Source organism: Theropithecus gelada, chromosome 14, assembly GCF_003255815.1.
Source record: "Theropithecus gelada isolate Dixy chromosome 14, Tgel_1.0, whole genome shotgun sequence".
NCBI classification, from domain to species: domain Eukaryota; kingdom Metazoa; phylum Chordata; class Mammalia; order Primates; family Cercopithecidae; genus Theropithecus; species Theropithecus gelada.
The window spans coordinates 78114703-78142435 of record NC_037682.1 but is presented as its reverse complement, the minus strand read 5'-3'; the positions used below and the strand labels follow the sequence as shown (position 1 = coordinate 78142435).

At 39.9% G+C, this 27733-nt stretch overlaps 1 protein-coding gene across 9 annotated transcripts in view; it reads left to right on the top strand.

Moving 5' to 3' along the window:
• The first annotated feature begins 6588 nt into the window (after positions 1 to 6588).
• Positions 6589 to 27733, top strand: part of PICALM (phosphatidylinositol binding clathrin assembly protein) — a 111595-nt gene continuing 90450 nt past the window's right edge. For 5 of the 9 annotated variants that reach the window (XM_025355850.1, XM_025355851.1, XM_025355847.1 and 2 more), the window contains exon 1: positions 7580 to 7809. In XM_025355850.1, the coding sequence (XP_025211635.1) occupies positions 7680 to 7809 (130 nt within the window). In that variant the 5' untranslated portion in view covers positions 7580 to 7679. Of the gene's footprint in view, positions 6754 to 7361; positions 7810 to 27733 lie in introns of those variants that run through there. The other 4 variants (XM_025355849.1, XM_025355848.1, XM_025355846.1 and 1 more) reach the window with 2 other exon arrangements.

Below are 27733 nucleotides of genomic sequence, written 5' to 3'. Positions count from 1 at the left end.
AAGCTAAAAGGATAAACATATAAAGAACATGGCAATTTATGCCCCTGGGAAACCCTCACTGATTGCTCCAAGCAGAATTCAGGGTTCCTTTTCTCTGTTCTTTTAATACTGTATGCAACACCTCTATCATAGTACTTAACATACTGTGTTGGCATTTTGTCTAAGTCATCTCTGTATCCTGAGAATGTAGCAGAGTGCTTTGCTCATAGCAAATCCTGGGTAAATGTTGATTAATCCTATTTATGGAGTGACAACTGTGTGTCAAGCATTTTACTAGTTTTTTTGTATACATTATGTTAATCCTAAGAGGAAATCTGCAAGATATTTACTATAATCCCTGTGTTATATATTAGAAAGTGAGTAACTTGCCCAGAGTTTTGAACCTAAGTTCAAGATCTAATGTGTCTGACTCCAAATCCAGTATATCTCCCATTACTTGAAATGAATTAATAAATATCCTTCATTTTTCTGATACCTATTGGTCAAAATTCAATATCCCAATATTAACATTAGCATTAAGCTTCTGATTTCATTTTAGTTCAATGTTGCATGTTCTAACACATTTTTACTTGATTCATCCTCTTAGGTTACAGAGAAAAATGGCCCCCAGGTATGTTAACATCTCATGTGTACTAATTTTGTTCTACTTCATAGAGAGGTTGTATGTGTGTGTGTATGTGTGTTTGAGACAGGGGCTCACTCTGTTGCCCAAGCTGGAGTGTAGTGGCCCAATCTTAGCTCACTATAACCTCAAGCTCCTGGGCCCAAGCTATCCTCCTGCCTCAGTCTCCCAAGTGGCTGGTATTATAGCTGCACACCACCACACTTGGCTAAGTTTTTAAAATTTTGGTAGATAAGGAGTCTCACTATGTTGCCTAGGCTGGTCTCTAACTCTTGGACTCAAGTGATCCTACCACTGAGGCCTCCCAAAGTGCCAGAATTACAGTTGAGGCACTGTACCATGCCTAATTAGAGTTTTTTATGATGATTCAGGGTCAAGGTTTGGTTAATTTTCCCTTTCAAGGGACGGGTTGTATTTAACAACCCGTCTAGACATCATCTCTGAATAACTAAAAAAGTCCAAATATATTGTTACTTTGAAATTTTTAAAGTAATATATCTGAAAGAAAGGAAAGTGTGGCAGGAATGTGTTAAAGATAGTAAGAGAGCCTCATACCTGTTAGAGAAGCTGGAGATTACCCTGATTATTGTTTCTGTAGCCATGCTAGATGTAGCAGTTTGTACTAAAGGGCCATAAGGAATTTTTATGAAAATTTTAGAAGTACATGAAATAGTTCCACGAGGAACACAAACAGTGAGAGCCCAGCTGTAAAGTTAGGTAGACCTGAGCTCTAATCCTACTTCCCCAACCTAACAGCTGAGCAAGCTTAAGCAAGTTACTTACTTTTCCTAAGCTTTAATTTCTTTATCAGTAAAATGGAGAGAAAAGAAGTGTATCAGGTAGGGTAGCTGATTACTGTAACAAACAGCATCAAAAATCTCAGGGGATTTATTTATTTAGAGACAGAGTTTTGCTCTTTTGCCCAAGCTGGAGTGAAGCGGCACAATCTTGGCTCAATGCAACCTCTGCCTCCGAGGGTTCAAACAATTCTCCTGCCTCAGCCTCCTGAGTAGCTGAGATTATAGGCGTATGCCACCATGCTCGGCTAATTTTTGTATTTTTAGTAGACACAGGGTTTCGCCATGTTGGTCAGGCTGGTCTCTAACTCCTGACCTCAGGTGATCCACCGCCTCAGCCTCCCAAAGTGCTGGGATTACAGGCATGAGCCACTGCGCTCGGCAGCATAATTTATGTTTCTGGTCATGCAGTTCTCACGGGCAGCATTCCTCCAAGAATTCATCTGTGACCCCAGGCTTCTTACATTTTGTGGTATTGACCTCCTCTAGATTCTCTGAAGTCTTCATTCAGCCTGTAAGAAGGGAAAGAAAGAGAATATGGAGCATGTGTAGGAGGTTTTTGAGGCCTTATGGGTCAAGACTTAAATGGCTTTCATTATTTCTGTCCACATTCTCTGGGACAGAAGTCACTCACAAGATCCCAACTAATTGCAAAGGAGGCTGGGAAATGTGGTCTAACTCTGTGCTCAAGGGGGAAAGGACACAGTTTGCTGTCTCTGCCACTTAAGGTCATGAAGTTTTAGGGTGTAACTGAGATAATGTATGTAACGTGCTTAGAACAGGGTAAGTAATCAACAAAGTCACATATTATTATTATTGTCACAAATACATATGCTGGGAGTCTGAATAAGTTTCCTGCAGTTGGAAGTGGAATACAGTCATACATCACATAACAATGGGGAAAAGTGCTGAGAAACGTGTCATCAGGCAATTTTGTTGGTTTGCGAACATCACAGAGTGTACTTACAGAAGCCTAGATGGTATAGCCTACTACACACCAAGATTATATATTATAGCCTGTTGCTCCTAGCCTACAAACCTGTACCACACATTATTGTACTAAATAAGCAACTGTAACAAAATGGTATTTGTGTAGCTAAACATAAATCTAAACATAGAACAGATACAGCAAAAACAGAGTATTATAATTTATAGGACCACCCCTGTATCTGTGGTGATTGTTGACTGAAATGTCATGCGGCACATGACTTCATTTGTTTAGAGGTTCTAGCAAGGGAACTTAGCTACAAAGAAAAGTCCTTACCTTTGTAAGGTTATGTGAAGTTATGATCTCTAACTGACTGGCAGCATCAGGAAGTGTAAACACAGAAAGGTGAGGAAGGAAGGGTTTGCCATGTGTTCATATCAGTTTAGTTAGCTTAATATCAAAAGGTTATAATTTAGATAATAAAGTATAATGATAAAAGTAAAAATTCTGGTCAATTTTCTCTTCCATATTCCTTTGCCACTTTCTTAAGTCATTGATGACGACTTAAGGTTCCTCAGGTGCAGCATACTGTTACCTATTTTCTCCTTTGTTACCACTTACAGACTAAGATCTCTAAGAACAGAGGCTCTGTTTGTCTTGCACATTATTTTATCTTAGTGTCTAGAAAACCCTGGCACATAGTATGCAGGCAAGAACTATCTGTTGAATAAATTTAGTCTATATTGGCAGCTGCTTCAAGTACTGGCTAAAGGATCTGGGTAGAGTATTGGAAGGAGAATTATTTTTTAAATCTTGCTTCTGCCACTTAGTTATCTGTGGGATTTTGGAAAGTTACTCAATTTCTAAGATTTGGCCGGGTGCGGTGGCTCATGCCTGTAATCCCAGCACTTTGGGAGGCCGAGGTGGGCAGATCATGAGGTGAGGAGATCCAGACCACTCTGGCTGACACGGTGAAACCCCATCTCTACTAAAAGTACAAAAAATTAGCCAGGCGTGGTGGTGGGTGGGTGCCTGTAGTCCCAGCTACTCGGGAGGTTGAGGCAGGAGAATGGTGTGAACCCGGGAGGCGGAGCTTGCAGTGAGCCGAGATTGCGCCACTGCACTCCAGCCTGGGCAACAGAGTGAGATTCTGTCTCAAAAAAATAAAAATAAAAAGTAATTTCTAAGACTTGTCTGTTTTCTTGTATTGGATGGGCACGATACTTGGGCATGATATTTTTTGAAGTTATTGTTATGAGCATTAAATTTTTAAAGTGTAGTGTTTCTAGCACATAGGAGGCATTAAAAAAACTTGTTCCTTCTCCCAACACTCCCTGCCTCTCTACAACATACCTTTTAGTTGGAAGAGCCTAAGAAATATCTAGGAAATATGTTATTCAAGTTTTTTCCTTCTGTTTTTGGTCTGCTCCTTTACAATCAAAGCAAAGAGACCTTCAAGTTGAGAACTGACTAGTTCCCAAAGGACTGATAGGTTCACTGTAAATAGTGTTTAACACTTAGAACCTCTATGCCTGACACACAGTTCAATACATATTTTTTGAAAGAGTAAATTAATTAAGAAGGTACTAAATAAGGATGATGCTCTAAACAGGTAATTATGGGATGGACATACTTTATTTATTTATTTTTAGAGGCAGTGTCTTGCTCTGTCATCCAGGCTGGAATGCAATGATAGGATCATAATTCACTGTAGGCTTAAACTCCTGCACTCAAGGAATCCTCCTGCTTCAGCCTCCCAAGTAGCTATGACTATAGGCTTATGCCTCCATGCCCAGCAGACATGCTATATGTGTGAAAAAGTGGGCAGATTTTATCAAATGAGAGGTTTGGAGTGATGGTGTGTCTGAATGTGTGATTTCAAAGCGTTCTCATTCATTCATTCAATCACCATTTACTGTGTATCTACCTTGCATCAACCATAACACTAGCATGGATGTATCTCTGCACCCCCATGTTAGTGCAATTAGTCAATCACAATAACAATTAGATAACAGAAGGATATATAAGATATGAGTAACAAAAGGAAACCAGTAACTGCTTATTGGGATGTGAAACAGCATGACATCCAAGTATGTCAAGTAGTGTGATATTGGCTGGAGTGCATTTAAAGGAATCAGAAGAGATGAGGCTTAACAAGTAGCAGGTAGGTAGGGGAATTTAGAGGAATGGGAAGAGACAAGGCTCAACAGGTTTAGGTGGCCATATGAGTTGGCATATGTGGAACTTCAGGTAAGATATTTCTTGAATAGACCGAGGAAACTGACACAGAGAAAACTTAAGTATATAAGATAAAGTAGGTCAGTAATGCCTATTCTTAGCTCTAATTCCCCATCTTCTTCTAAATTGCTCCATATATTTCATTTCACAATTACACATAAACCTCTACAACAGTCACTGATTATTTACATACTTAGAAACTTCTAAAACGGGGCCAGATCATGAAGAACCATGTATGCCATGTTGGGAGTCCTTAATTTCATCCTTTAGGGTAGCGATGGGGGAGCTAATGGAAGATTTTAAAGCAAAGAAAAGACAATCACATTTTAGTTTCAGAAATATCTGAATTGGAGAGTCAGGGTATAAAAGACACGGAATCAGCTAAGAAGTTACTAAAATAGTCTAGTACAACAGAGATCATAAAGGCTGGAACTAAGGCAACAGAAGTGGTGTTAGAGATGGGATGTATTTGAGAGTAGGTTAGGCTTGATGAGGGAAATAAAACAGAAGGAGAACTCTGAATCACAGCTTTCTGAGGGGAGCTTCTGGGCATGTGGTGAGGCCATTAACAGATACAGGGAACAGTGTGGATTAAAGATGTAGGATGCTGGGCAAGGGCAAGAGAAGTTCAGTTTTGGCCATGGTGAGTTGGCATCTGTGGAACTTCAGGTAGAGATATTTCCTGAAGAGACCAAGGAAACTGACATAGAGAACACTTAAACATGTAAGACAAAATAGGTCAGTAATGTCTATCCTTAGAACAATTCCCCATCTTCTTCTAAATTTCTCCATAGATTTCAGTTCACAACTACACATAATCCTCTTCAATGATTACTGATTATTTACATAGTTAGAAACTTCTACCATGTATACTTGGAAAAAATAAAATGGTATTTCTAACAGCAGCCTGTTAATAGGGTAAACATGTCAATTTTTGTCACAAAAGTGGTCTGAAAGAACCTCTTTGGTAAAAGTAGCAGTGTAATACTTTCCTGTTATGTACTTAGGAATGACTGACATTTTCCCTAAGGATAAAATATCCACCTGTTGATAGCTAGACCATGTTAGTGTTGACCTCAGTTTGGGGTTTACCAATGCAGAGGCTCAAGCCAACCAGTAACTTATACAGTGGAACCCATAGACCAGTAGCAATGATGGCTGATAACATGTCTTGAAAATTTGGTAATTCCACTGCCCAATGGAGATGGGGCAGCAAACTGGGCACCAAACCACAGATGGATTGCAGTACAGTGAAGGAAGTCATTATAGTTTTGTGAAATTGGAGGCTGGCTTGACAAAGATGAAGCCCGCTGGGATTAAGAACTGTGTGTTCTTGGCAAGAGCATGTTGCTGCAGAATTTCACCAGCCATAGTGGGGAAAAAAGGGGCGTGAGGGGGTGTGGGGAATATGGAATGGGAGACCACAAAATTCCTGATATGATACATAAAATGTTAAATATCTATCAGCTTTGCATCCTTTGAGAGTCACCAGATTGAAGCACAGTATTTTGGATTTGGCTGGCAGATGGTGTACACAGACTTTCTGAGAATGTTAGCATTTCATTTGAAACTAGCAAGATTACATGTGACTATCATGGTAACTTAACACTCAAGAGATTTTTCAACTTATCCCTAACCCTGGGTTAAATGTAGGGGCTCTAATAACATATAAAAGGCTTTGTTATGTATGGTCTGGGTCTCATTCAATAGTATTTCAGGATATAATACTTCTTTTAAAATGTCCACAGGGCAGTGTCAACGTCTTTCCATGGAAATCTGGCTCACCCAATAAGAGAAAAGAGGCCAAGGAAAGAAAGACTAAACCAAGAGAGATGGCAGGCAGTGATGTCTGGACTATTTGAATAGGACTTCTCCATCTACCGCCCCTCTCACTTCCTTCTATGGTCTGGACCTTTAATCACCACAGCAGTCAGCCATGTAGGGTCAAGCTAATCGCTATTGACATCATCCTACTACTTCCCTTTTCAAATTCCAGTGAAGCTATGTGTTTCCTGTCCTATTCCACACCCTAGAGAATGAATACGGGCCAGCTAGTATCTAAATTTAGAATGGCAGCAACGTGTCGGGTTTTCGGAGTAGAGATAAACAAAACCAGGTGACATTTCCAAGCCTCTAAAGGAAAGGGGGGGAAAAAAAACCTTTCTGGGGTAAGTAAATAAGGAGAGCTTCAATAGTTCCACGGTAGAGAGAGGCATGCTGGCAGGTTCAGAAAATAGGCCGCCTGGAACCTTCTCCTTTAAGCCAGGAGGGCGGCTTTGGGAGGCGTCTCGAAATACCTTCTTGACTCTGCTAGGAAAGCTCGGGGAGCCAGAGGCCTAATACCCCCGACTTCAGGGGAAGCTGTGACGGCAGCTGCACCTCCTTTCTCAGGCTGTTGGTTTCAACCACAGACACGAGGACACACTTGAGTTGGGGGTAAGTGGAGAAGCCTGCCGCCCCGCCCCCAGCACGCCGCCCTCGCCATTCCTCTCCCGCCCCGCCCCCCGTCTGTGACCCCGCGGGCCGAGCCTCAGGCGACCTGTTGGCAGGGAGAGTCACGTGACGCGCCGGCTGCGCACTCCCCTCGGGCGGGCCTCCTGTTGCGCCTGCCTGGCGAGTTCCATCACGTAACGCGCGGGCGCCGCCCCGCTCTTCCCTCGTTGAGCGAGGGAGGGCGGGCGTCGAAGAGGAAAGGGAAGGGGAAAGGGGCGGGAGAAGGGAGGAGGGGCGGTGTCCGAGTCACGTGACCCGGGGGCAGCCCGGAAAGCTCCGAGGAGGAGCCTGGCGCCGCCATTTTCCTGCAGCTGCCTGTCCCTCTTACCCTGCCCGGCTCCAGCTGACCAGGGAAGGGGTGGGCTGAACTGAGGCGGGGGCAAGGGAGTGCCCGACATCTTGTCCGACTCCGCGGGTGATACAAGCCGGTTCTCTCTGGACTGGGTGGCAGCGCGCGGCCCCGAACCGCGCCCCAGGCCGGCAGGCGGGGAAGGAGCCGGTGGGGGTAGGGGGTGCGGTGGGGGGTGGGGACCCTCCGGCTCTTGGGGGTCCCAGTCCCCGCCGGCTGCTGAGCGGGTAGGGTGGTGGAGAAACTGCAGAGATGTCCGGCCAGAGCCTGACGGACCGAATCACTGCCGCCCAGCACAGTGTCACGGGCTCTGCCGTATCCAAGACAGTATGCAAGGCCACGACCCACGAGATCATGGGGCCCAAGAAAAAGCACCTGGACTGTGAGTGAAACCGACCGCGGCCCCCCTCCCAGGCGCCCGCGCGACCCGCGTCCTTCTCTCCCTCTCTTTTCTTTCCCCCGTCTGCTGCCTCTTCCCTCCCTGCGTCCTCTCTGGCACGGCGGGTCCTGTGCCCGTTGGGCTGTGTTCTTTTGCTTCCATCACACCTGCCTTCACGGCCTCCGCTCCCCGTCTCAAAATCTGACAAGCCAGTCCCCTCCCTATTCCTAGGGGACCCTCGCCTCCTGTCCGGTGCGCTACCACACCCCATCATACCCAACCAACTTGCCTCCCCACCTGGCTTCTCACCCCCTACCCGTCTCCACTGCAGCCTTCTGTTCTCCCTTCCCACCCGTCCGGTGCCGCCTTGTCGCCCTCGCCTGAGCGTCTGCCCAGCCCCATTGTTTCTTCATCAGCCTTCTTCGGGTTTCCGCAAACGCCTGGTTCCTTGCACCCAAATCCCTGTTATCCCTCCGGGCTGCCTCCCTTGAAGTGATCCCCCACTTCCTTTGCTCCACTAGCTGCTTCTCCCATCCGTTCCTGGCTTTCTCGTCTACCTTCCCTCCGGCGTTTGGGTTACCTTTCATCGCCTCTCTAGTAGCTTCAGTGTAGTTTTTTTTGACTCATTTTATTTTAAATACCATACCCACTTACCCGACTTTTATTTCAGATTACCTTCTTTGTGAGATTGAAAGTAAAAGGATTCAATTTGGTGTAGGGAAAGCTTTCTGGAAAGTTGGGATTTTTATTTGCCTCTGGTGGAATTTAATCATTGTGTTGTCCATACTTTTGACTGGGGTGAGTTTGTGACTGTCAACTCTGCCCCCCACCTTTTCAAATGGGGAGCTGGAAAAAGGCTTTTTGCTGATACTCTTATCAGTTCCCGGAACTGTTAACTCTGGCGGCTTGAATTCAGAAGCTTGACTGTTAAGCGTAGACTGTTGGAATTCCAAATGGATTGATAAATTTACTTACAAATAACATACATCCCTTAAAAAACATTGGCAAAATGATGTTTGATGATGCTTGAGTTTGGATACGTTGTAATTATGCCAGTTACCTTTTGAGGAACCAGCTTCTCTTACACGACACAGTATTCGTCCGTTCGCTAACGTAGATACAATTAGTAGAGCTGACTCCTCGCAACTTTTTTCTAACCTGGAAGTCACCTGTAATATCCTCCTTTTTCTTTGCGCTCTTTTACCTCAGGGTACAAAGCTCATTGGATCACTCAAGCCAATGGAGCTTAGACCTGAAACTTTTCAGGGAAAAATAGGGAAATAGTCACGATAAATAAGTTCCCTTTTTAAATGACTGAACGCATTTGTCTGACTGGCTTTCATCATACATGAAAGTTACTTTGCTTTACTGTTTGAAGCAAGAGTGAGCATGCCCTGAAAGATAATTCATTGTCTGGAAGCCTGTTTTGATTTCTCATTTGGACTTTGGCCGTAAAGTTTGCACTTTAAAAAAAAATGTACGAAATGTAAATTCTTCCAAGTTACTGTGCTCATGAATACTGTTAGAACAAGTTTTTGCTACACAGAAGCCCATTATTCGTTGTGATTGTTCCTCCACTGTGGAAAAAGTTTTAAATAAAAAGCATTAGTGCTTGGTTCTTTCAGATATGCGTTCAAGCTGCTTTTAAACTCTCAGTCCTTGTTTGTCTTAGAGAATGGAGAATATATTTAAATGGTGACACTTACAAACAGAAAACTTTTTAAAATGCATCGTAAAGCCATATGTGATTTTTTGATTATCTGATATGTGTAGTAGACGTTTCTACTATTTAGGCTCTTCAAGTGACTACTTGGTTTGCCCTACCAAATCTTACAGTTTGCCCTGACACTGTGTTAATTCTTCTGTTAGTTGTTTTTTTTTTTTTTTTTTTTTTTTGGTATGAGAGTATGAAGAAACTACTTGTGACTGTGTGAACTATTTTCCTCTTTCCTCATTCAAAATAATAATCGATAAGTCTTTTAAAAGTTTTTTATAAAGGTTTGTGTCTTGTTTCAAATGTACCAGTGGTTCTTTTAACGCATTACCAAAAAGAGGAGAAAATAGGTAGGGTTGGAAGAGTGCTATTTGCATGTGGTTTCATAAATGTTATTAGCTATTTCTCTTTTTTTAACCACTACTGCAGATGCTAACTGGGATTAGGTTTGGAGGATAATCTTGCATTTGTCGTTCTTTTTCTCTTCCACTTCTGTTTTTATAAGCTCTCACCTTTTTGGAACTTGAGTATACCTGGTAGTATTTGATTTAAAAATATATGTGTAGATAGTGTACTTCTATTTCTTTTCAATGAGGTTTTAAAATACTGGAATACTATTTTCCCTACATTGTTGTTTAAAATGTCCTGTAATCAGTTCTCACTAATAAAATACCTTTATCTTAGGTAAAGTCTGACCAGTGAGTGGTTTACTAAACAAATACCTTCCTTGCACACACTAACATGCTTTGAGAAAATTTAAGAGTCTTCTACGGACAGTTCATGGTGTTGACATCATGAACTTTAGGCTTTAATACAGAAACCTGTCATTTCAAGTACTTTTTCGTCTTTTAGAAGTTTTTCTTTATAGTGAAAGCTTAGTTTATGTGCACCTTTTAATGCCTCTAGCAACTGATGCTTCTTTGTATGAATCTAATGAAAATGATTTCATTTTAAAATGGCAGCATTTAACAAAAAATATGCTTAGGACTGTTGGTTTTCCTATGAGCTCTTAGAGTGTGGAGGTGGTTTCTGTGCAGTTTCTCGCCAAGATCTTTCCATATTAGGAAGTGATTATTAATAATCCATGAATTATAGCTTAATTCATACTACATTATATATTTATTGAAGAAAGATCTTTTTGCTTTGCTTATACTGTAGGTGTTAGTGGATAATAACGTTGACTAGCATCCCTAGTGTGAAAGCGTTGTTGAACTTGGAATATGTCTGTAAAAATAAACACGATTTCCATTTAATTTTAGGCTTTTAGTAGCCATAATCAAGGTAGAGGCATAGCAGTCCTTATATTTGAAGGACTTCAGTTTTCCAGGCACTTTCTCGTCATCTCATTTAATCCTGTCTCACAGCTGCAGGTGGGGGCAATTCATATACATAGAAAGTAGCCTCTAATTCTGTTTAGCAGTATAGAATGCTTAAAAGAACCATAATTATTGCAGGATAGAAAAAAACATTTTTTTCTTTTTTTTTTCTTTTTTTTTTTTTTGAGACGGAGTCTTGGACTCTCGCTCTGTCCCCAGGCTCGGGTGCAGTGGTGCAATCTTGACTCACTGCAGCCTCCGCCTCCCAGGTCCATGCAATTCTCCTGCCTCAGCCTCTTGAGTAGCTGGGACTACAGGCGCACGCCACCACACCCAGCTAATTTTTGTATTTTTAGTAGAGGCAGGGTTTCACCATGTTGGCCAGGATGGTCTGGGTCTCTTGACCACGTGATCCTCCCACCTCTGCCTCCCAAAGGGCTGGGATTACAGATGTGAGCCACTGTGCCTGGCCCACAATTTTTAATTTATAACTTCTTAATATATAAATCATTTTTATCTGATCTTACAATCTTTAGTCTTAACCCACCCTTTTTTTTAATATATAGAATCTTGCTCTGTCACTGGTGTGCAGTGGCAGGATCACAGCTCACTGCAGCCTCATCCTCCTCAGGCTCAAGAGATCTTCCCACCTCAGTCTCCCAAGTAGCTGGGACTACAGGCATGTGCCACTACGCCTGGTTAAAGAAACTTTTTATTTTTGGAGAGATGAGGGTCTCCCTATGTGGCCCAGGCTGGTCTTGAACTCCTGGGCTCAAGTAATCCTCCTGCCTCAGCCTCCCAGAGTGCTGGGATTACAGGTGTGAGCCAGCATGCCTGTCCCTTATCCTATTTTATGATACGAATTCTTAATTTTCTTTATTCTTATTTACTATCCTTGGACGTTTATATTTTGACATATTTCACTGAAATGTAATATTTGTACTAAAGGCTGTAATGTCTCCTTTTTTTTTTTTTTTTTTTTTTTTTTTTTTAAATGAGGTGGGTCTCACCCTGTTGCCCAGGCTGGAGTGCAGTGGTGCAATCACATCTCACTGCAGCCTTCACATCCGGGTTCAGACAATCTTCCTGAGTAGCCGGGACCATAGGCACCTGCTACCACGCACAGCTAATTTTTAATTTTTGTATAGACAGGGTCTCCTTATGTTGCTCAGACAGGTCTCAAACTCCGGGGCTCAAGGATCCTCTCTACCAGCTGAGCCTCCTAAAGTGCCAGGATTATAGGTGTGAGTCACCATATCCTGTATGTCTCTGTTTTTTAATTCATATTTTTCCCAGTTAATTTACAGGGACATTTCATTTCACCCACTGCCTTATCTTTTCTAAAAATCAAGATCAAGTTCTTACTAAGCATCCATTATCAGCATACCTCTATGGTAGATACAGAATGGTTATTTGTATGTTGTGAACTGAATCTAGAAATTGGAAATAAGTTTTTAAAAAGTAAGATTTGAATATTTTGCTTATGTAGAAGTTGGAATTTGTATTTGGTCTAGGGGTTTGTGTAACTACATTAAAAATGTATGTAACATGCCAAACTGTACCTGAATTAATTCTCTTTTAAAGCACAAATGGTTTTTAATGTTTCAGTTAATATCATGGGTGCTTAGTTTGTGTATTGTCAAGAAGGATCTGGTAACTAGGATGTGGTTTCTAAGAAGATGCATATAAGGAAGAAATAAAGTAGAAGATCTGTCCCAGGATATCTCTTATTTAAAAGTAAGGTAACTGGGACTTTTTTTTTCAAAAGGAGCTGGTTTTAAAAAGACAGTTATTTTGTAATTAATGTCTGGGCTTCCTATTCTTTCCTATAAGAATTAGTCATATGATTTATATTTTCATTATCCTTACTAGTCTTTTAGTAGTTTTGCAATACAGAAAATAGTAATAGAGTTATCAAAGTGGTAGTAATGAGTAAGATTTGATTATACATGTCAAATGCCTGAGGCATTTTATTTATTTTTATTTTTTCTGTCGCCATGGCGGAACAGAATGCCTGAGTTATATAGTAAAATTCACAAATGGATCCTTTTTCCTCCCAGATATATCTAGTTAAGTTTCTGAATAGTATGTATTTTAAAAGAGAAACTCTAAAGATAACTTAATATTCACCTGTTTTTTGTAACCGCTTATTCGTAATTAGCAAATGAATTCTGAAATACTTTTGTAATTATTGTTCACCGATGGATTTATTTGCTATGTTAAGAAATAATATTAAACTTTGGGCATCTATACCTTTTATGTTTACTAAATATTTTATATATCTGGATAATTTTTAAAGGTGTCTTTGAATTTAAAGTTACTATGGCAGGTGAGAAGTGAAACACTTCATAAGAAGTGATTGGTGTTTTTCTTTCATATGCTTTGTGAGACATTTATATGAAACATTTACTTTGATGTTTTAAAATACACTGATTGTTTAAAAATAATCTATTTTAATAATCAGAATCGCATTCATTTAAGTAAATTTATTTGGCCATGATGATCGTTTAGAATAGTTAATGTGAAAGTTCACCGTAGACATAGTTGTTTCTCCTTTGTTTTCTTCAGCTCTAAAATGCTTAATTTCATGATTTCTCACTTAAAATAAAGAAGTAAGAAAGAAAAACTTAGAGGCTTCTTGGCAAGAGGTTAGAGCCCTACCAGGAAGTAGTAGCCTTAGACTTTCAAAGTAAAGGCTTAGTATTTGCTCTTCCTGTTCTTTTGGTAGCTAAAGTGGCATTTCCGTTATCCCAAAATGTTGGGATTACAGGCATGAGCCACCAAGCCTGGCTATCAAATGTATCTTTTGCAAATATTTTCTCCCAGTCTGTGCCTTGTCTTTTTCATTCTCTTGACAGTGCCTTTCACAGAGCAGAAAATTTTAATCTTAATGAAGTCCAGTTTAGCAGTTCTTTCTTTAATGGGTCATGCCTTCATCATTGTGTTTAAAAAGTCATCAACAAATGCAAGGTCATCTAGATTGTCTTCTGTGTCACCATCTGGGAGCTTTATAATTCTGCATTTTATATTTAGGTCTGTGATCCATTTTGAGTTAATTTTTGTGAGTGTAATGTCTGTCTCCAGATTCATTTTTTTTTTTTTTTTTTTTTTTTGCCTGTGGATGTGGAGTTGTGCGGTACTATTTGTTGAAAAGACTATCTTTGCTGCATTGTATTGCGTTTCTCCTTTGTTGGCAGTGGTTCTTAAGGTGTGATCTGGGGACTTCTGGGGGTTCTCAAGACCGTTTCAGCAAGTTTGTGAGTTAAAAACTATTTTCATGTACTAAGACATTATTTGCCTTTTCTATTTTTATTCTTTCGCCACTGTACAGTGGAGTTTTCCAGAGGCTATGTGATGTGTGATATTGCAACAGTTTGAATGTAGTAGCAGATAATGAGAATTCAACTATTTCCTATTAAGCCACAAAATAGAGTTTTGCAAAAATGTGAAACAATGCCATTCTTCTAAATTTTGGGGTGCTTTTTTGAAAATACTGTTATTTTTCACATGAGTTAGTGTTGATAAATTTCTCAGTTTCAGTTTCTAACAGTAAATATTGATAGAGAACCCCTATATAAAAGCTCTTGGGTCCTCAATTTTAAAGTGTAAAGGTTCTGAGACTACAAAAATTGCACTTTTAGGGATGAGTGTGTGTTACAGGAGACAAAAGAGTACTCAAAGAGGAACTAGATTTAAGGGATCTTTGAATTCTCAGGAGTGATTTTGGATTTGATTTTGTAGGTAACAGTGCCCCAACTTTTGGAAGATTTCAAGCAAGAGATGTGATACCATAATCCCTATGTCCACTTTATGTCCATAAGTAGATTGGAAGGAGTGTTCAGTATGACTTGGGAACTGCTGGGGCAAAAAAGTCTAACACTAATATTTAAAATTTTTTTCCCAAAGACCTTAAAAATTAGTTATTAATTGGAACTCTTGATTATTTGTCCCCTCTCTCTCTCTCTTTTTTTTTTTTGTTAATATCAAAACTATCTTTTTTTGTGAAAGCCAGGCAGGTTAGGTATCAATTGTGCCAAAAGTTCTTGACTACCAAACCATTAGCCTTTGGACTTATGATTCCTTGGACTAAAGACAGGGTCTTGCTCTGTCACCCAAACTGGAGTGTAGGGTCATGATTATGGCTTACTGTAACTCTGAGCTCTTGGGCCGAAGGGATTCTCTTGCCTCAGCCTCCTGAATAGATAGGACTACAGGTGTGTGCCACCATGCCCTGCTAAAGAGAAAGGGGTCTCTTGCCTAGGCGGGTCTCGAACTTCTGACCTTGGCCTCCCCAAGTACTGCGATTATAAGTGTGAACCACTATGCTTGGCCTCTTTTAAACTTACTTTACCTTGCTCCCGTTAATATTCACATTTAAAGTAACCACTTTCATAAAACCATCACTGAATAACTCCCCTGGTCCTGTCAGTCCAATATTATTCTCACCATTTATAAAGTTTCAAATATTGTTAAACTGTAGTTTAATCTTGCTTTTATATATTTTGGGTTTATGCACATTTCCTCTGTAGAACAGGAACTGTTTTCTGTATTGTTCTTTGTCTCTTCTTCAAGTACCTAGTCAGCAACCCCATGGGTGCTCAGTAAATATCAAATGATTATACTTAACCTCCCTTCATAGCTCAGACTATTCCATGAACAATTTATGGACATAAAAATCTATACCAGTAGACATTTAAGGACATTTTTTACGGTGACTATGGAAATTACCTGGTTACAAATTTGTATATAAAGTCAGTAACATTGATTAAAAACATAAGAAATTACTGTGTTTCATGGAACTCATGAGGCATTAAGAAGTTTAGTTTTCTTTAGATGCAAGGTCGTGTCTTCCAAAAACATTGTTACTTCAGAATTTTTGTAGCTGCTCCATTTGAACGCTATATTAAAATGCACATTTTTGAGGACATATTCTTGAAATTAGGAATGTAATTTTTAAGAATTTAACAGAGGACCAGAAATAGATCTGAAGAGTTTATCAGAGCTGCTTCCTTGCACAACTCCAGAAGGTGCCTATCACATCTTTTTGTGCAAAAGGTGCCTCCTAAAGTATAACTGTACAGTAGACTCATTTTTGATATAAGAAGGGATAAAGCACACTTAACAGATGATATCAAAATATAAAAGAAAAGAAGTGTCTGTTTTAGAAGGAAGCTGTATGAGGTATGAGGCAAAGGTTAGGGAGGTGGTAGCAATGGTGGTAAAAATAGGATCACTTAATCTAGATTAATCAGTAAGTTGATTCCAGGGGCCAGTGGGAATTGCTGAAAGTTTCATCTGAATACATGAAATTTTTAGCAGTGGTTAGGGGAATGGTGCTGGTATTTATAGCCATAAAGTTATTACTTGAAAGCATCCTAGGGACCCAAGTCTTAATCAAGGGGCAGTTTTTCCAAGTAGTGGTTGAGGAAGTTGGGCATGCTTTCCAAAGCTTATTTCCTTACTAAAGATTGCAGATATACTCTGCAAGGGACTTCACAAAATATACCCAATTGTCATATTTTAATGTACATGTTTCTTCTGATTATAGGTCCCACGTGACTATAAGCTCTGAGATCAAGGGTCATCTTTGGGGTTGTGTGTGTGTGCACTTAAAATTTTATGTGCTGGTAATAATTATCTTGTGGATGTTTAAGAAATAGGAATGCGTGCCATATTTTACATACATCTTATATGCAAAAATTTTAATGTAATCTAAGTATGCCGCAAAAAGTAAAGAGCGGGTGGTATTCACACTGCAGAGGATTGGCAAGTCTTTTTGATATACTTCAAACAATTGTTGCAGAAATCCGACTCATGCACTGTATTGAATAATTTGAAACATTAGCATTTAACTAATCCAAAGCTAAAATAAAGAGGAGATTTTGAGGAGAGATGATAAATATATGCAGTTGTCCTTCAGTATCTGTAGGGGATTGATTCCAGGACCTCCCACAGATAAGAAAATCTAAGGGTGCTCAAATCCCTGATGTAAAATGGCATTGTTTGCATATAACCTATGCACATTCTCTGAATACTTTAAATCATCTCTAGGTTGCTTATAATACCTAATACAATGTAAGTGCTACGTGAATAGTTGTTATACTGTATTGTTTAGGAAATAATGACAAGGAAAAAAGTCTGTGCATTTTTAATAGAGATGCTTTTTTTGGTATATTTTCAATTCATGATTGAATCCATGATAATGGAACCCATTGATATGGAGGGTTAGCTGTGTGTACGTATACACACACACACCCCCCCACACACATAATTTTTTATTTATTTTTATTTATTTATTTATTTATTTATTTTTGAGACAGATTCTTACTCTGTTGCCCAGGCTGGAGTGCAATGGCGCGATCTCGGCTCCTGCAGCCTCCGCCTCCTGGGTTCAAGTGATTCTCCTGTCTCAGCCTCCCAAGTAGCTGGGATTACAGGTGCGAGCCACCAGGCCCAGCTAATTTTTGTATTTTTAGTAGAGACAGAGTTTCACCATGTTGGTCAGGCTGGTCTTGAACTCCTGACCTCATGATCCACCCACCTCAGCCTCCTAAAGTGCTGGGATTGCAGGCGTGAGCCACCACTCCTGGCCTCACACACATAATTTTCTTTTTTGCAATTTTTTTTATTTTTTTCCCTTTTAGGATACACATTTTTTTTGCAATTTTAAAATTGAGACATAATCTACATAACATAAAATTCAGTTTTAAAGTAGAGAATTCAGTGTTATTTAGTATGTTCACAGTGTTGTGTACAACCATCCCCATTATGTAATTCTAGAACATTTTCCATCACCCAAGAAAGAGATCCTGTATCTGTTAACAGTCACTCCTAAGCTGTCCTCTGCCCCCGTGCAACCATTAATCCACTTTCTATCTACGAATTTTTCTGTTCTGCACATTTCATATTAATGGAATCATACAATATGTTGCCTTTTCTTCCTGGCTTCTTTCAGTTATAATGTTTTAAAGGTTTATCCTTGTACCACATATCAGTACTTTATTCATTTTTATAGGTGAATAATACTCCCTTGTATAGATATCCACATTTCATTTATATTTTCATTAGTTGGTGGACACTTGGGTTGTTTAGCCATTTGGGCTATGAAGAATGATACTGCTATGAACATTCATATACAAGTTTTCATGTGAACGTATTTTCAGTTCCCTTAGGTACATATCTAGGAGTAAAATTGCTGGTTTATATGGTGATTCTGTTTAACTTTTTGAGGAAGTACCGAACTGTTTTCCACAGCAGTGACACCGTTTTACATTCCCATTAGCAATGTATGAAGGTTCCTATTTCTCCCCCATTTTCTTGCCAAACTTGTGATTTTCAGGATTTTTGTTTTTTGATTTTTAAAAAATAGTCATCCTAGTGGGTGTGAAGTGTTATGTCATTGTGACTTTGGTTTCCATTTCCCTAATGGTTAATGCTGTTTAGCATTTCTTTATGTGGTTATTGACTATTTGTATATCTTTGGGAAAATATCTATTCAAGATATTTTGCCTGTTTTAAAATTTGGTCTTTATGTATTCTGGATACCGGAAGAGTACTTAACATACTTCACATACTAGATCTTTATATGATTTGTAATTTTTTCCCCATTCTGTGGCTTGGCTTGTCACTTTCTTGGTAAAATGTCTTTTAATACACAAAAGTTTTAAATTTTCAAGTCTAATTTTTCAGGATTTTTCTTTTCTTTTTTTTTTTTTCCAGACAGAGTCTTGTTCTGTCACCCAGGCTAGAGTGCCGTGATGCAATCTTGGCTCACTGCAACTTCGCCTCCGGAGTTCAAGTGATCCTCCTGCCTTAGCCTCCCGAGTAGATGGGACTACAGGCGTATGCTACCGTGCTGGCCAAGTTTTTGTATTTTTAGTAGAGACGGGGTTTTACCATGTTGGGCAGGCTGGTCTTGAACTCCTGACCTCAAGCGATCCACCCACCTCAGCCTCCCAAAATGCTGGGATTACAGATGTGAGCCATCACACTGTCACCCAGCCTCTGATTTTTTTGATTGTGCTTTTGATTTATCTAAGAAATCGTTGACTGATTCAAGGTTGTGCACATTTACACCTGTTTCCTTCTAAGAGTTTTAGGAAGAAATTTTAGCTCTTAGATTTAAGATTAATCAATTTTGGGTTGACTTTTTGTATATGGTATGAAGAAACATGTTTACATTAAGGAAAACCAAAGATATTTGAGTTTTTAATCTTTTGAAGTTGACATGGAATACAACTCTGCTACCTCTGTGTCATGTTGAAATGGAATTGTGCAGGAGAAAAATGTTACTTGATGGCAATCTCCAGGATTACTGGGCATAGTTTGGTGATGGATAACTGGAATTATTTGGGTCAGATATTCTTTCAGCTGGATGAACCACTTAATCTGATCCAGTGTATATTTTTTACATTTTCAGAATAGTCTTAGATATATGAAGAAGGTAACAAATAGTTGCATGACTGTGAATAAGTTGTTTTGTCCACAAAGAATAGTGTCATTGTATGTTTCCAGAGTATCTTTTTATTTTTATTTTTATTTTGAGATGGAGATTTGCTCTTGTTGCCCAGGCTGGAGTGTAATGGCACGATTTAGGCTCACTGCAACCTCTGCCTCCTGGGTTCAAGCAATTCTCCTGCCTTAGCCTCCCAAGTAGCTGGGATTACAGACGTGTGCCACCACACATGGCTAATTTCGTATTTTAGTAGAGACGGGGTCTCACCATGTTAGCCAGGCTGGTCTCAAACTCCTGACTGACCTCAGGTGATCCACCCATCTCAGCCTCCCACAGTCCTGAGATTACAGGCATGAGCCACCACATCCAGCCAGCAAGCAATTGTTTAAAAGTAGATTTTTGCCAACATAAAAAAAAAATCATATTTTTTTTGGAGTGCTAAGTAAAAATGGTGACAGTCCAGAAAATATTATAAAGATGAGTGGGCCGGGCACAGTGGCCCACGCCTATAATCCCAGCACTTTGGGAGGCCAAGGTGAGTGGATAACCTGAGGTCAGGAGTTCGAGACCAGCCTGACCAACATGGAGAAACCCCCACAGCCCGAGCAACAAGTATGGAACTCCGTCTCAAAAAAAAAAAAAAAAAGAAAGAAAGAAACACTTGATTCTTACCTTAAAAAGAGCCTGAGATCTAATAGTGCAAAATGTGCAAACTAATAATTGATTGTAGTACATTGAGGTAAATGCATAATAACTTTTTACATAAAGATCAAATAGGAAAGAGTAACTTTGAAGGAGGTTAGTAAAGACTTCACAGAGGAGGTAACAGGAACTTTAAGGATAAATGGTGATTTGCAGATGATAAGCAGTGACATGGGACAAAAAAGCACTTTATGGTGTGTTTGTGGGAAACTGAATAGTTTTGTGTGGTAGAATGCAAAGTGTTAATGGGAATAAGGGGAGATGAGACTGGAGAGGGAACCCTTAAAGGAGCAGGAGTTGTCTTGATAGACTCTGGGCTCCTCAGTGCCATCCTCCATCTTCATTTTAGAGCCCTCCTTTCTCTCATTTATTAGCTGCTTCCCTAGCTTTAGATACCAGTGCTGTGAAACTAGCAATGTATTTTTTCCTTTTCACACAGTTTGTAGTGGGGTTGTTGAGAAGAATAGGAAAGAAGGAATGCATGATTCTGCTGGCACATGTGCAGGGGGCTCAGTATACCTTACCATCCAAAATTGGACCTCTGAATGTTATTATACATAATGTTTGGGTCTGCAAATAACTAAAATCAGGCATACTGTGAACTCATGGTTTTTGTGGACTTGTCTGAGAATTGAGCTTTTATTGAGTTCTAAATTTATGAATGAACTTAAACACAAACTATCTTATTGGGTGATAGTATGAATACATAAGATTTGTTAAATCAGTTTAAAGTCAGTAAGAATTTTGGTGGCCTGTTTGATTTAATTAGTGACTTATATGTATCTGAAAATGATATATTGTCACTTGTGCATTTTTAAAGCTGGATCTCTACCAAACAAGGCTTTGTTAGTTTTGGCTGGGTACCGTGGCTCATGCCGGTAATTCCAGCACTTTGGGAGGCCGAGGTGGGCAGATTGCTTGAGTCCAGGAGTTTGAGACCAGCTTGGGTGACATAGTGAAATCCCATCTCTACTGAAAATATAAAAATTATTTGGGCATGGTGGCACACACCTATAGTCCCAGCTACTTGTAAGGCTGAAGTGGGAGGATCACTTGAGTCCAGGAGGCAGAGGTTGCAGTGAGCTGAGGTCATGCCACTGCACTCCAACCTTGGTGACAGCGAGACCCTGTCTCAAAAAAAAGACTTTGTTAGTCTTATAGAAATTAATATGCTCTTTAGCATTACATATTGAGTCTTGTTAAAATAAAACTTTAGACAAATTAAATTTGGCAGTTAATTTGAGCAAAGAAACAATTATGAATTGAGCAGCACCCTGAAGGAGTAAAGGTTTGGAAAGTTCCACCCAGCAATGTGGATAGTCAGGATTTATAGACAGAAAAAGAAGTGATATCTTGACATAGCCTGATTCATTACAGGTCTGTATTTGGGTCCACGTTTGCCTTATTTGGACACGTCTGAGCAGCTTGCAGCTTGTGATTGGCAGAAAACTTAGCTGCTCGGAACAAGACTAGACTATACTCAAGTTAGGTTGCAGTTTTACCATACTGAGGTGCAGTTCACTGCTAATGGAAGCAGCTTTAGGCCAAATTTAATTAACAGTGTCACTATTCAGGTCGTGTTGAGATTACTGTGAAATCAAAGTGCAGAAACACTAATCTGTCCTCAGTCTGGTAGGGAAGATGACATATGTAGATAGCTGTATTGCCAGACAGTGTGAGATAAGTACAGATCAAATGACGTTAAAAATCAGAGGAGTGAGATACTGCTTTTGATAAGGGAAGAGAACTGGACCTTAAATGATAAGTTATTAGGAACACTAGGCATTTCAGGTGGAGGAAAGAGCATGAGCAAACATTTGTAGACAGGAAGCTAAAATTGTGTTTGAGGAACAAAGAAATTTGTAAATGGGGTGCTTTTGGACTGTGAGAGGGACAGGTTGGGTGCAATGAGAAGTATAGTTGGAACAATTGAGGCTAGATTGTGAAGGGAGTATGACTTTTAATTATATGACCTTTAGATACAGCTTTTTGGCTACTGTAGGTCAAGTTGGACCATAGTTAGAGCCAATTTTTCAAAATTACACTTTATCTGTAGTTTCTGCTGCCAGTGTGAAAACAGGAAAGGCAAGGAGTTTTGCTGATCTGGAAGCTGAGGATGAGATTTTGCTGCCTCAAGCTTTTTGTATTAACTTTATCATAGACTGAATGAATGGTGGCAATTACTGAGGTTTGGGGGATTTCCGAGATTTCTCTAGATTGCACAGGAATCATTGAAGAAGTCTTCTCAACAGAAATAATGTAAACCTAACTTTGATCTGAAAGTAGAAATTTTATAAAAGAAAGGAAACCTTTCAGTCCTCAGGGATTCACAAAATCTGATAAAAATTGGTGTATTAGTCCATTCTCATGCTGCTATGAAGAAACACCCAAGACTGGGTAATTTATAAAGAAAAGAGGTTTAATTGACTCACAGTTCTGCATGGCCAGGGAGGCCTCAGGAAACTTAAAATTATGGCAGAAAGGGAAGCAAACATGTCCTTTTTCACATGATGGCCGGAGAGAGAAGTGCCCCTTGTAAAACCATCAGATCTCATGGGAACTCACTCACTATCTTGAGAACAGCATGGGAGAAACTGCCATGCTGTTTCAATTATCTCCACCTGGTCCCGTACTTCACGTGGGGGTTATTACAGTTCAAGGTGAGATTTGGGTGGGGACACAGAGCCAAACCGTATCAGTTGGTTTAGTTAGGACATAACATACAAAATGGGGAGAATAGCTAACATTTAAGGAGACCTTTTTATGTCTTGGGCAATTGACATGCATTATTAACACAGTATTTATACAAACCTATTCATCAGATAGTCCTATTGGCTCTATTTTCCAGATACTTAAACTAAAACACTACTAGTAAGAAGACACAGAGAATAAATCCAGCATTTAGATGGCTCTGAAGAACCTTGACTAGAGGTTACGCAGTCTGAAGGGGAGCCTCTTAGCTCACAGAAAACTTATATGGAATGAGATATAGATAGGAGAGAGCTTTTCTTTGAGAAATATAATTTATGTAAATATGTAAGATTACATTTTGAGATGTCAACTTTCTATACTTCTTTTTTTTTCTTTTTGAGATGGGAGTCTCTGTTGCCCAGGCTAGAGTGCAGTGTTGCGACGTCAGCTCACTGCAACCTCTGCCTCCCAGGATCAAGTGATTCTCCTGCTTCAGCCTCCCAAGTAGCTGGGACTGCGGGTGCATGCTACCATGCCCGGCTAATTTTTTTATTTTTAGTAGAGATGGGGTTTCACCATGTTGGCCAGACTGGTCTGGAACTCCTGACTTCAAGTGATCCGCCCACCTCCGTCTCCCAAAGTGCTGGGATTACAGGAGTGAGCCACCACTTTTATCTTAAGATAAATTTTCCATATGCTTCAAGAGGAATAAGCTCTAACTGGAATGTAGGGTACTGACCCTAGCTCCATATGACCTCACAAAAATCCGTTATGAAAATAGTTTATTTTCTAAATTGCCTTCTTTCTCTGTTATTCTGTGATGCTACAATTGTGTTCCTTTAGCTTTTTTTGTTATAGGCTTGGTCCTTTGGAAACGAATACCAGAGACAGTTTCTCTCTGAGCTTTTGCTTCATTCTCCATTAGAGTATTCCGTCCCATCTACTAGTATATCATTATTTGAGAAACAGTTTGAATTTGCATACCTTATCATTGGTAGGAATAGGTGGCATTGTCTTATGTGATTTTTGTTTTAGGAGGAAATGGGCAACACAAGTGTGAATTTTCAGCTGGGTGCGGTGGTGCATGCTTGTAGTCCCAGCTACTCAGGTGGCTGAGGTGGCAGTATTTCTTGAGGCCAGTAGTTCGAAGCCACCTTGTACAACATAGCAAGACCACTATCACATGAAAATAATAATAATGATAAAACTAATGTTTTTCCAGTGTGTATCTTGGATGTTAAAAAAAAAGGGAGTTTCTACCTTTATTAAAAATTGTCTTGTATGTGTTGAGTATTGTTCACATTAGGGGGATCAGTTGAGGGTGTATAAGGAGCATCACTAATCCATCACCATTTCTTTATGTTCTACCACAGTGACATAATTTTAAAATTATTAAGTGATGGATTGATGAGTAATTGCTTCACCTTATTTTTGTCTCTTAATTTTAATTCTTTAGAAACACGGAAATATAAACATTATTGTTGCCAGGATCCTTAATTTAATTTGCATGATGGAAGGACTATGTTTCTTAAATTATATGAATGCTGTGTATATGTATTGTAGAATGGAGAATTGCATGTATCTGTTTAATATTAGAACTCTGTAATAGGTCAAGGCTGTATCAGTTTTTGTGGCTATAATTGCTTACACGTTTTTGGCTTACAGCCTTTTGTGCACCAGTGACAACCATTAAGAGCCAAAAAAGTTTGCTTTTACTTGTAGTACATGTACATCTAGTTTTGAGTTATTTGTCAAAAAAGGGTGAACTTTGTTTTTGCCTTTTTTTTTTCTTTTTTTTTTTTGGCCATTTGTGACTTGAAATTAAGCAACTTACTGATACAGTTCTTTTTTTTTTTTTTTTTTTCTTTTTTTTGAGACAGAGTCTTGCTCTGTCGCCCAAGCTGGAGTGCAGTGGCACAATCTCTGCTCACTGCAACCTCCACCTCCCGGGTTCAAGCAATTATCCTGCCTCAGCCTCCTGAGTAGCTGGGGTTATAGGTTCTCAACACTACGCCTGAATAATTTTTGTATTTTGTTTTTAGTAGAGATGGGGTTTTGCCATGTTGGTCTTGAACTTCTGACCTCAGGTGATCCAATCACCTCGACCTCCCAGAGTGCTGGGATTACAGGCGTGAGCCACCTCACCTGGCCTGATGTAGTTTAGAATAATCTTTAGTTGTGTCCGATATGTAGTTTTACCTATCAAACTAGTTTTAATGGTTGGTACTTTTTTATTTTTAGCTTCTCTAAGTTCATCTGTCTTCAGATTGGATCTTTGGAAAGGGAGGGGCAGAATTTTGGAAGGTAGCATTTCTCTTAGATGAGTAGAAAAGTGGCCAGGCGCGGTGGCTTACGCCTGTAACCCCTGCACTTTGGGAGGCCAAGGCGGTGGATCACCTGAGGTCAGGAGTTCGAGACCAGCCTGGCCAACATGAGGAAACCCTGAGATTGCACCACTGCACTCCAGCCTGGGCGACAGAGTGAGACTGTGTCTCAGACAAAAAAAAAGAAAAGAAAAGAAAATGAATTTCACTAATTAACAGTTACTGGCTTTATTTCAGGTGAGCTGTCGTGGGGGAATTTGGCTTTGAGATACAAGGTCAGTTTGAAGATTTATTGATACGTACAAAATGGAGTGGGTTGCTCTGCAATAAATTTGTGTATTAAAACTGAATATCCAAGAGAAAATAAGTTAACAGGATAGTTGCATTTGATCTTTTGGTATGGAACTGGAGTAAAGTTCTGATGATTTGTTCTTTTTTTTAATTTTTTTATTTTTTGAGACAGGCTTGCTTTGTCACCCAGGCTGCAGTGCAGTGGCACAATCTCAGCTCACTGCACTGGGTTCCAGTGATTCTCATGCCTCAGCCTCCCAAGTGGTTGGGATTATAGGTATGCACCCACCATACCTGGCTAATTTTTGTATACTTAGTAGAGACAGGCTTTTGCCATATTGGTCAGGCTGGTCTCGAACTCCTAGCCTCATGTGATCCACTCGCCTCGGTCTTCCAAAGTGCTGGGATTACAGGTGTGAGCCTCTGCACCCAGCCCTCTGATTTGTTTTTTATGTGGTCACTTTGCCTCCCATTTTCAGAATTGGAAGATACACCCACATTATCCTTATTCCCATTTGTACATTTCCTTTTTGAAGTAAAACCAGCTGTTTAATGACTGAGAAGTTACAGTTTAGCAGGCAGTAATTTTTGTTTTGTTTTGTTTTGTTTTGAGACCGAGTTTCACTCTTATTGCCCAGGCTGAAGTGCAATGGCACTATCTCGGCTCACCTCAACCTCTGCCTCCCAGGTTCAAGCCATTCTCCTGCCTCAGCCTCCTGAGTAGCTGAGATTACAGGCATGTGCCACCATGCCCGGCTAAATTTTGTATTTTTAGTAGAGCCGGGGTTTCAGCATGTTGGCCAGGATGGTCTGGACTTCCTGATCTTGTGATCTGCCCACCTCAGTCTCAAAAGTGCTGGGATTACAGTCGTGAGCCACTGAACCTGGCCTATTTTTCTTTTCTTAACATTAGCTTTAGTAATTTTTCTTCACAGAACTATGTATTTGTGTATTTGTTATCAGGTTTGGAATTTGTGTTGGGTATTAATATAAAGTCTTAGACTTTATAGAGTATAAACCCTCTTTTATTTTTGTTCATCGTATTCTTGCAAAATATTATTTTGACTTGGTGACCTAGAGTGGATCAAGGCACTATCTTCAAGTGGTTTCTATAGATTAGCCTATCCTAGAAACACTGCCTGACATAGCTCCTTAGCAATGAAAAAAAGCCGTAGGTGCTAACTTAAAAATTAGCTATAGAATTGCAACTGGCAGCAAAGTTAGAACGCTATTTATAGAGCAGCTTGGAATACTAAGATAATCCTTGACTGCATGAAGGTGCAGTGCAAGGAGAGAACCATTTCTTCCCATCAGGAGATTGGAATCCTTTTTTTTTTTTTTTTTTTAAACGGAGTTTTGGTCTTGTTTCTCAGGCTGTAGTGCAGTGGCGTGATCTCGACTCACTGCACCCTTTGCCTCCCGACTTCAAGAGATTCTCCTGCCTCAGCCTCCCAGGTAGCTGGGATTACAGGTGCCCACCACCATGCCTGGCTAATTTTTTATATTTTTAGTAGAGATGGTGTTTCACCCCATTGTTGGCCAGACTGGTCTCGAACTCCTGACCTCCGATGATCTGCCCACGTCAGCTTCCCAAAGTGCTGGTATTACAGGCATGAGCCACTGCACCGAGCTGGAAACCTTTTAAGGGAGAAACTTACTAATAAGTTGCTTCCTGTCCTTGGGCTTATAGACTTAATCTATAATTGATTTTTCTTTGACTTTCTTCATCAGAGTTATGTTTTCGTAACTTAATGACTAACCAAGAATGTGTTTTAACTGTTGAAGCCCCTTTTAATATAGTTTACCCCTTCTGCTATTACTTAGAATTGATAGTAATTAATCTCTAGGGCAAAAGATGACTGGAAAATTGCTCTGGGTTCTTCTTATATAACATCATATAAGACCTGTTCACCTAAAATCTGGTGAGTTTGATTTAGTTTGTTTTCTGGCATTGTTGGCTTCTTTAAGCTTGCTTATAAATTAAGGCTTGCAGTTTGAGTCATTCGGAGATGGGGAATGCCCAGAACTTTCGCATCTTGTGAACTTGAGTTGAATAATGTGTCTCTTTCCTCATAGTCTGTCAACTTTAGTTCATTGTAGCCACAAAGAAGATGATGATGCCAATGAGGATATACTAAACCAGAAAAGAGGTGGCCTACTGTGTATGCTAGGCATTAGATTTTTTAGAACTAAACACAACACTGAATTTGTGAAAATGTGTGGAGTTTAAAATAATTAGAGAAAATGATAACCAGTCTCACTCAGACCACATGGAAATGAGAGGAGAATGTGTGTGTGTTGGGAATGTGTATCTTCATCTGTCCCGCTAGTGGAAAGGTTACTGTTTGAAAAATATAGTTCCAACACAGCCACTAGTTTGTGCTACTTTAGACAAGTATTTAAATCTTTACAATGGAGATGTTATAACAGCATT